Source organism: Acomys minous (assembly GCF_964271855.1).
Source record: "Acomys minous genome assembly, chromosome: 12".
Lineage (NCBI taxonomy): Eukaryota > Metazoa > Chordata > Mammalia > Rodentia > Muridae > Acomys > Acomys minous.
Genome location: NC_140493.1, coordinates 1,930,763 through 1,940,852, shown reverse-complemented (window position 1 = coordinate 1,940,852; position 10,090 = coordinate 1,930,763). Strand labels below are relative to the sequence as shown.

At 50.1% G+C, this 10,090-nt stretch overlaps 1 protein-coding gene across 1 annotated transcript; it reads right to left on the bottom strand.

The window, feature by feature from the left end:
* Positions 1-3,749: 3,749 nt before the first annotated feature.
* Positions 3,750-8,231, bottom strand: LOC311579249 (keratin, type II cytoskeletal 6A-like). The gene is made up of 9 exons (XM_084749620.1): positions 7,682-8,231; positions 6,777-6,991; positions 6,394-6,454; positions 6,155-6,250; positions 5,865-6,029; positions 5,143-5,268; positions 4,790-5,010; positions 4,546-4,580; positions 3,750-4,443 (listed from the first exon to the last, which is right to left on the bottom strand). Exons 1-9 carry the CDS (start codon positions 8,186-8,188, stop codon positions 4,211-4,213), a joined length of 1,659 nt encoding a protein of 552 aa, XP_084605746.1. The 5' UTR covers positions 8,189-8,231; the 3' UTR covers positions 3,750-4,210.
* Between the last annotated feature and the right edge of the window lie 1,859 nt (positions 8,232-10,090).

Genomic DNA, 10,090 nt, shown 5'->3' with positions numbered 1-10,090 from the left:
ATGGCGGTACCCATGTCAACAATACACACAGACTCAGGGCTTCCGTCACTCAGAGGTCCCTCTTCTCCCATCAAGACAAAATAAACCTTTTCCTTCCTGAGTTGCTTTTGAGTTAGGGAATGCAGGGAATTTTTCCACAGAAACCTTACTCACTTAGCTGATGTTCACTGAGTAGTTTTTGGGAATTATTGAAACACAGAGTATATGCTTCACTGAATAAATGTTACACATTAGATATTAGCTATCACACAGACATATTATATATCAAGTACAGAACACAGAGAGTGAGGTTAGCATTTTGTTTTGCTTTGCTTTGTTTGTTTTATTGAGACAGCATCTCTCTGTGTAGCCAAGCTATCCTGGACTCAATTTGTAGACCAGGCTGGCCTCAAACTCACAGTGATCCACCTGCCTCTGCCTCCTGAGTGCTGGGATTGAAGGCACGTATGCCACCATACCTGGCAAGGTTGGCGTGTCAGTCCTGCTCTGTTTCTAACCTGAAAACCTGAGCCATTGCTCTGTTGATCGGCCTCTTTGACAGCTCCCAGGGAATTTTATAGGCTTCCAGCCCTAGTGTCTCCAGCTTTAGCTAAATGTATGCGTCACTCCCTTTTCTGTTCCTCCTTTTTAATCCATATTGCAGTTCTCCACTGTGAGTCTTTAGGTCATCATGAGATTTTCTTTGCTTGTCCCCTGACATTATTGTCTTCCCTTCGGCTTGAGGAGGATTTTCAGGGACTTGCGGGGTTTCCTGCGCAGACTGCCAGGTCTTATGAGATTAAACATTGTTTAGTTTGCACTGATAACTATGTCTGCCTTTATACCTTTCTGTTAAATCCTGGTTGTTGTTAAACTTGCAACACATGGTTAGGAAATGTGGAGAGATGGTCGCATGTGCTTTGTCCTCACCCAAGGGAGGAAGGACTCAGTCTCCCAAGTGTGATGAGGCTCTAGGCAGTGTGACATATTCTTTACCCAGCTGAGGACATTGTCTGGCATTTGTCCCCTACGGTGCCTTTTAAAAACAAGTGGGCACTGGGCTGATTTTACACCTTTTTCTCATGAATTATCTTTTTTTCTTTCTTTCTTTTCTTTTCTTTTTTTTTTTTTTTTTTTTTTTTTTTTTGGTTTTTCAAGAGAGGGTTTCTCTGTGTAGCCTTGGCCATCCTAGACTCCCTTTGTAGACCACGCTGGCCTCGAACTCACAGCGATCCACCTGCCTCTGTCTCCTGAGTGCTGGGATTAAAGGCGTGCCCCACCACACCCAATGTCTCATGAATTATCTTCATTACCCGTTTTTTCCTTTTGCTGTTCGCTATGGAAAAGGCACTGGTTATCCTGAATGTCGATCCAGCTTTCCCTGACTGCATTGATGTGATTTGCTTTTTGCAGTGCAATGGTTTATCTTATTAGTGATTTCTGGTTAAAATGCAAAGAAGTGAATTTCACTTTGGTATTTTCATGCATGTAACACTGGATTCTATCCTCTCCAAATGACCCTACACTCCTCCTCCTCCTCCTCCTCCTCCTCCTCCTCCTTTATCTCTTAGGTAAACAGCCCTCCCTTCTGCTGCCTGACACACTTACTCCAATATCCTCATGTCCCCTCTCCCTTTCCATGGTGGACCTTCTAACAGGGAGACAACGCCTTCAACAGGCTTCAGTGTTTACCAAACAGGAAGATCAGCGCTAGCTATGGGTTATTCTGTCATGTTGTGGTTGGTGGGATGCCATAGTCCCCTGACACATTGCAGGTTCTCGCCCTGCCTCTTGGCTAGCATCCAGACCTTGATAGTGAGACCATAAGAAGACACTGCATAGAGTCATCAAACACTGCAGAACCAGGCTCATGTGGACCTGGAAATCCTGTCTCTACAGGATAGCTTCCATGGTGCTATAGTACGCTACTGACTCCAGCAGGGGAAAAACTCTTTACAATCTTACCCTGCTGTGGACCCTGTGGGCTACAGTAGTGACTGGGCAGGAGTGGCAGGAGAGTTAAGGAAAAAACCATCCACTTTGTGATGGCATGCAAGGCCCACTCCACAAGAGAGGACTCAGTCCTGGGACTTACACAGCTCACAAGTGACTGCCTCAGTCTTAGGCCCTAAGGCAGAAACAGATGCAATTCTGCTAAACAGTTTGTAATATGAAATCCATTACTTTCTTACCATTATACCAACAGGTTACTGCATGTCCCAAGCCTGCTCAGAGATGCTTCTGTTTATGGTAGATAACGATTAACACAGATACCCGAAACTGCTCATCCTGCAGAGAAGGAGAGACTGAGAGATGCTGAGCTCTAAATGAGCATCCATATAACATGTCGTCCAATGCAGAGGGCTCAGGGACCACAGCAGAGCAGAGAGGGGGTTAGTCAGAGCCATAAGTTGTGGGTATCAGCATCGAAAAAGTATGTGCTGGGCTTGCCAAGCCTACTGCACACATCACACAACAGTGGCCAGTCTGCATGCGTGGGAATTGCACAGGATGGAGCCAGTCAGAACCCAGCAGGGACTGGAGAGGAGTTCAGGAAATCCTGTGCTAATGGGAAGTTTCTGGAAAATGAAGGCTACTAGGGGAAAGGGAGCAATCTTTGTTTGAGTATGTGGCCCCAGAAAGAGGCCATGTTCCAGGAGATTGTCTTCCCCCCTACACTTAGAGGAGGCACAAAGGGGAATCATTGGGTTACAAAAAAAAAAAAAAAAGGAAGAGCCAGCACATAATTCTGGAAGGGGCAATGGGCTGGGGCTAGAAGTAGGACAGAGGTGAAGGGAGTGAGGGGGCATTTGACAAAGTCACACTCCATGCTCATATAAAAGTCCCAAATTAAAAAAAAGAAAGAAATGTCTGCATGCATGTATGATCGTGCAGTGCATGTGCATGTACGGCATTTCCACATGTATGAATATGTGGTCATATGTCTTGTGGGTATGGGTTTATGAGTGTGTGTGTGTGTGTGTGTGTGTGTGTGTGTGTGTGTGTGTGTGTGTGTTTGTGTGTGTGTGTGTGTGTGTGTGTGTGTGTGTGTGTGTGTGTGTGTGTGTGTACATGGTGGTTGTTGCTTCTTCATCATTTTCCCTTTATTGATTGAGGCGGTTTCAGTCACTGAGCCCAGAGCACACATGTTGGGCTATTTTTTTCTTGGCAACTTGACCCATATGTGCCCTGTCTCTCCTTCTAGAGGCCTGGAATTACATGTGGCCACCACGCCCACACATCTTTTCATGAGGTCTGCACCCTAAATGCCAGTGCTGATGCTCAGGCAGGTAATTTTCCCAGGGACCCTTCCCTATGCCCTCATTGTGGTATTCCTGTATCTCAGTTTTAGAGTCAGCATACTTTATTATCAGAATTTATATTAAGTTATTTTTAAATGGTGTGGTTCTGATGTTCTCTGATATTGTGCCTGTCAGTGATCCTCTTTTCTGTTGCCTCCTATATGTGCCTGTGTGTCGTGGTGGGGCTTGAACTACAGACATCGGTCTTCATACGTCTTGCGGCAGAGTTCTCAGCCAAGAGGAGAGGAGCCATGGTGTTTGGAGAGCAGGGCACCTTGAAACTGACAAATGCAGCCATGCCCAGTGGGGAGAGTGAGGAAGAAGGAGGCTCTAAAAGGCCCTTGTCCAGCAAAGCCGCAGGGCCTCATGGGAAACAATTGGCAACAAGAAAACACACATGGGCAAAGTCAGTACATTATAAACCTGCCTTATTTAGCAACTTGGAGGAAGCAGAGAGCAAAGAGGATATCGTCACCTGAGCACAGACTGTGCATCACAGGACAGGTGCTGTCACTGTGCCTGCCAGGGAGGCTCAGGACAAGGCACTGTGGCATCTCTAAGGCCACTGCAGAGTAAAGGGGACTTCCTCAGTTCACTTCCTGAGTAGAACCTGGACAACGATGGCCTGAAGGAAAGGGACCATGACAGCCTTTCTGAGGCAGCCTAGGGACAGAGCTGGAGAGGCCGCAGCCTGGTGACATCCACACAGCCTGAAGCAGCAGATGTGAGTGAGTGTGGATGTGAAGCCAGAGGTGCAGAAGAGGAGGGGCAGTGGGGACCCCTGGGGAAGAGAGAGAGGAGCAAGAAGGCCTCAGCCTCCTCAGCCCCAGGCAGAGAGCAGAGGGGGGAGGTCAGCGAGGACAGCACCTGAGCACAGGGCTCTGCAGCCAGGGGCTCCAGGCTCAGGCACAGCTCTGGGGTCAGGGACTTCAGTGCCTGTAGCTCTTCCTGCTGGAGGAGGTGGTGGTGTATTTGATGGAGGAGGAGCTGCCACCAGAGGACACAACGCCACCTGCGATGCCTCTGCCGCTGCCAGCACTGAAGCCACCTCCAAGGCCATGGCCACTGCTGTAGGAGTAGCTGCTGCCTCCTCCCAGGCCTAAGCTGCTGCTGGCACCTGCTGCACTGCCATAGCCGCTGGACACGGTGGACTGCACCACAGCTGGAAAGGACGGGAGAAGAGACACAGACATGTGAGCTCACGCTGTCAGGCTGAGGCAGCCCGAGGGCAGGGGAAGGGGAGGTGGGCACGCAGAGGACTTACAGATGTTGACTGGTCCAACGCCTTCACCATTCAACCTAGGAGAGAAACACAGAGGGTAAGAACTTGGGGGCCATTGCCTCAGTCCCCGTGAGACCCTCAGGCAGCTGACAGGTTACAGGCAATCCCCAGGCAAGGAGTCTCTGAAGGGAGCCACTGTGGCCACAGCTAGTGATCCCCCCACCCAGTGCCTCCTGTGCTCAGTGCCTGGCAGCATGGGGGTGTCCTCCAGGATGGAGTCACCCACCTGCACTCCTCTCCTTCCAGCAGCTTCCTGTAGGTGGCGATCTCCACATCCAGGGCCAGCTTGACATTCATGAGCTCCTGGTATTCCTTCAGCAGCCTGGCCATGTCCTGCTTGGCCTTCTGCAGGGCGTCCTCCAGACCCTCCAGCTTGCCCCTGGCATCCTTGAGGGCCATCTCCCCACGCTGCTCAGCCTCAGCGATGGCAGCCTGCAGGTTGGCAATCTGGGCAGACAGAGCAAGGGAAAAGCCTTGGTGTGTGGATCTGTCGAGACCTGAGCCCCTTGTCCCCGTGGTCCTTAGTGGTAGAGGACGGGAAACGTTGCCTGTCATCCTCTGTGTCTCTGTCTGTCCTACCTGCTTCTTAACGTGGTCGATCTCTGATCTCAGCCTCTGGATCACGTGGTTCATCTCAGCAATCTCTTGCTTGGTGATGCGAAGGTCATCCCCGTGTCTGCCAGCTGTCACCTGCAGTTCCTCGTACTGAAGGCCAACGGGAGAGAGGACATGGATGTGAGTTTGTACAGACAGAAACAGAGCCACTTCTGAGTGCCATGCACTGTCATGGATGTGATGGCTTTACCTCCAGAGACGTTTGAGGAGAGCATAGGTTACATGGCTCCGACAGGAACTGAAAATAGCCTCTATTATCTCATGAGGACCAGAGGAAATAGTTCAGCTCAAGCAAAGAGAGCACAGACTTCATTCATGGCAACTTTGCATCTACCTCTGGGTTCTTTTGCTCCTAGGCTAGACCATAACTCTATAACGTGTTCTGTATAGAGTGCTCTGTCTGCACGTGTGCCTGCACTCCAGGACACAAAGTCCCAATATCAATGGCTGAGAGGCACCATATGGGTGCTGGGAATTGATCTTGGAAAAGCAGCCAATACTCTTAACCGTTCAGCCATGGCTCCGTTAAACCCTCCTCCCCTTGTTTCTATAGTACCAGTGCACAACACACTTGCTGTGAGAGCACCCCAAATCTCTTTTGTCACCTTTAACCTCCAGTGAAATCAGACCCCTGCAGTTCAGGGTGGGTCCCAGATATCTTCTTCCGGCTCCAAGTCAATACTCACTTTAGTCTGGTACCAGGACTCAGCCTCGGCCCGGCTTCTCTGAGCGATGTCCTCGTACTGAGCCTTGACCTCGGCGATGATGCTGTCCAGGTCCAGGCTGCGGTTGTTGTCCATGGAGAGGACCACAGATGTGTCTGAGATGTGTGTCTGCATCTGAGACAGCTCCTAAGGAACAGAGAAAGCCAAGTTCATCTTTGGTTGTGTGCATTGCAGACAGTCCCAGCACTTTGACGGGAGAAAATCAAGGGAATGTGGGATGGAGAAGCAAGAAGGAGAGAGAGGGGGCTTACCGCCTCGTAGAAAGCTCTCAGGAAGTTGATCTCATCTGCCAGACTGTCTGCCTTGGCTTGCAGCTCAGCCTTGTTCATGTAGGCAGCATCAACATCCTGGGGAAACCATCAACATAGAGTCACGGTTACTCTCTTGCCCAGACCATTCTCCTCTGTCACCCTGACCACCATGGCCTGCACAGACATGCAAGGCCACGTCTCCATGAGCAGAGAACCCATCTCTGTGATTAGCAGCTCACCTTCTTCAGGGTCACAAATTCATTCTCTGCAGATGTGCGCTTGTTGATTTCATCTTCGTATCTGCAAGAGGAACAGTGAGACACCTTGGAGCTGTGGCTGGGTGGGTGGCATCCCAGGCAGCCTGTGGCCCAGCCCTAAGTGCTATAGATGCCATAGGGCCAAATCAGGCTCAAAGGGGATATTTGTTCTGTTAAATAATTCATCCCTTTCCTGTCCTCTCACTTCCTTTAACCCTCCTTGGCCCTGGCCTTCTGCTCTGAGCTAAGTCATGACATGTTCATCCTCATGAGTAAAGTGTCTTAACTCATGGCCGTCCATGTCTCTATGTGGGCTTCCATGTTTATGAATTAGGCACCTGGGTTTTTCGTTCGTCACAACTCACTTGTTCTTGTAGTCATCCACTGTGTCCTGCATGTTCCTCAGCTCGGCGTCCATGCGGCCCCTCTCCCCGAGTATAGCGTCCAGCTGCCTGCGCAGGTTGTTGATGTACTGCTCGAACATTGGCTCCAGGTTCTGCCTCACGGTCTTGGTCCCCTGCTCCTGCAGCAGGGTCCACTTGGTGTCCAGGACCTTGTTCTGCTGCTCCAGGAACCGCACCTGGAGGGGCCGAGCGTGAGAAGCAATTTGAGATTCTCTCTTCGGTGCCCCCTTCCGGAGTTTGCCTTTCCTCTCAAGCTGTCCACCCCAACCCGTTCTGTGTCCTCGACCTGGGTCTGAGAGCAACAAGCCATCTAAGCTCCCCACATCATCCCACAGGGAGGGCTGAGCGCTCATGCAGGGCACAGCCAGCCAACAGTGGCTTGCTGGAGTGTGGTGTAGTGTAGCATGGCTGCCATAGCCCCCCATGGGCACTGTAGAGTCTTTTGCCTCAGGACCATCCTGTGACTTGTGCCCTGAGCTCATCTCTAATCACTGGGTTCAGACATCACCTCACGGGGAAGGGACTCTGACCCTGATTTCCTGCTGCCAGTCTAATTAAAGAAGGGCACACAAGGAGCTGGAGAGATGGCTCAGAGGTTAAGAGCTCTGACTGCTCTTCCAAAGGCCATGAGTTCAATTCCCAGCAACTACATGGTAGCTCAAAACCATCTCTTCTGGCCTGCAGGCAGAATGCTGTATACATAATAAATAAATAAATCTTAAAAAAAGAAAAAAGAAAAAAAAGAGGGACAGGCTGACTGGACTGGGAATCTACTAGAAAGATGGCAACACTTGCACAAAGCCTGAAGCCTTTCCCTCCTCCTGTGTCTGGCACTGGCACAGACACACAGAAAGAACAGGGCTCACCTTGTCGATGAAGGAGGCGAACTTGTTGTTGAGGGTCTTGATCTGCTCCCGCTCCTCAGTCCTCACCCGCTGGATGGTGGGGTCGATTTGCAGGTTCAGAGGGGTGAGGAGGTTCTGATTGACGGTGACCTCTTGGATGCCTCCAGGGGGGCACACGGGGAAGCCGGCTCCCCCATAACCACCACCAAAGCCAGCTCCAGCACCAAAGCCAAAACCACTGCTGGCTCCTCCTCCAAAGCGAAAGCTTCCTCCAACTTGGCTGCCATAGCCTCCCCCAATGCCACAGCTGCCAGCTCCGATGGAGATCCTCTTGGAGCTCCCCACACCATAGAGGCTCCTGCTGCCAAAGCCTGCTCCTCCACACAGGGCACCAGAGCCACCGCTGCCCCGGGAGCGGCACACAGACACGCTGCTGAAGCCAGAGCGGTTGAGCCCGGGGATCTTGGCTGAGCTGGCACTGAAGCCACGGTGGCTGGTTTGACTCCAGATGGGGGTTTTGGTGGACATGGTTCCTGCGGATGAGAAGGCTGGAAAGCTGAGAGACTGCAGGGCAAAGCTGAGCAGATGATGTGGCGAGCTTTGGGGAGCAGCTTATATAGGGTACAGATGGGCTGGGCTTGGTCCTGAAGGTGAGTGGGAAGGGCAGAGCTTTACAGACAGTGAGCTAACACCTAGATTAATCAAAAATGTTGCAAAATCCTGAGGTTGCAGTTTTGGCTTCCTTTAGTCAAGGAAACGGTCCTGCCTCTACTTTTTCTTAATCTGACTACAGTAAGTAGTTTGCTTATTCACTGTATCTCAGAGTTAGTCACTGACTCTGACAAAGGTTTGGCTTGTCCCTCTGAGTGTGCTGAGAGGCCTCTGTTCCCTGCCTGCCCTTCTGTCCTGTGGAGAGAGTGGAGGCCAACTGTCATCCTATGCCACAGGAAGGTCCATTCTGACCTTCCTTGATTAGATGTGGAATATAGCCTGATGTCCTTAGACCCCTCTCTCCCAGGTAGAAGAGTCTCTCCTATTTGTAGCACACCTGTGTGACCAGCTGTAAGACAAGCCTCTTTGCTTTCATGATGCCGAAAAGTCACTCAGCAACAGCATCATATCTGACAGCACATCTCACTGGACAGCTGTATTCTCCAGTACATAATTTAATCTCACATGTAAAAACAGGCAGCTTTATACACATGCAGAAAGTGACCTTATGTGGTAAGGTGGGCATGCCTGCGCGCGTGCGCGCACACACACACACACACACACACACACACACACACACCTGTTTGCATTAAGGACAGTGCTCAGTGACACATGTTGTTCTTGCCGATGACATGAGTGTAGCTCTCAGCACCCACGTGCTGGGTCACAGGCATCCATGACTCCAGTTCCACAGAATCTCATGTCTTCTTCTGGCTTCTGAGGGTACCAGGCACACATGTGGTGCACACCCTTACCATAGTGAAAACACTCCTGTACATAAAATAGGAACAACTAAATGTAGCAGAAATGATGCGCTTCCCAATATCCTACTTAGCATTATTTATTTTAACGTTTTGATTGTTTGAATCTGTAAATACATTTCATCCTGTTTTGTTTGAGTCATAGACCCTAAACATTTTAGTGTAATTTTTAATTCTCCTGTAGTATTTTTTTCTCCTAGTTTCTTAAAAAGTGTGTGTGAATGTGTCTGCATGAACAACATGACCCACTGTGTGGCTGGTTCCCTTGGGGGCTGAAGAGTGAGTCACATGCCCAGGAGCTGGGGCTACTAGAAGGTGTGAGCGCTGAGGCAGCAGGAGGATGCTGGGAATTGAGCCCCAGTCCTTCAGGAGAGCAGACAGTGCTCTTAGCCACCGAACCATCTCTCTGGCATGTTTTCTGCTCTAATAACTCATGTGTTAAGGAATCCAGATCAACTGTTCTTCTTAATGCTTCAGCTGCTGTTTTCCCAATGGATGGCGGCCAGTGACTCCATGTGGGATCAGTGTGTGGACCAAGTCTTCTGTAACCAGGAAGTGTTTGCAGTATCAATCTTACTGAGCCATGCCCAAGTCTTGCAGGGATGGTCACAGCTTAGAACGCCAGCAGTACTTTTATTACTTAAGATAGTTATGGCTTTCCTGTTCTCTCTCTGTGTCTCTGTTTCTCTGTCTCTCTTTGTTGCTCTGTCTCTGTCTCTCTGTGTCTCTGTCTCTGTTTGGGTCTCTGTCTCTATCTCTCTCTGTCTCTGTTTCTGTCTCTCTCTGTCTCTGTTTCTCTCTCTCTCTCTCTCTCTCTCTCTCTCTCTCTCTCTCTCTCTCTCTCTCTCTCTCTCTCTCCATAATTTAATCCTTCTTGAAGTCTTCATCTATAACGCCTGGATACACAGTGAATCCTTGGACATCCATCCACTCCTTACCCAGAGCATCCTTCTGTCCC

Coding starts and splice junctions, on each gene's coding strand:
- LOC311579249 (XM_084749620.1), bottom strand. CDS start 8,188: ATGTCCACCAAAACCCCCATCTGGAGTCAAACCAGCCACCGTGGCTTC. Junction 6,992..7,681: donor TCGCCTCCTTCATCGACAAG/GTGAGCCCTGTT, acceptor CGGCCCCTCCAG/GTGCGGTTCCTGGAGCAGCA. Junction 5,269..5,864: donor AGTCCTGGTACCAGACTAAA/GTGAGTATTGAC, acceptor GTTGGCCTTCAG/TACGAGGAACTGCAGGTGAC.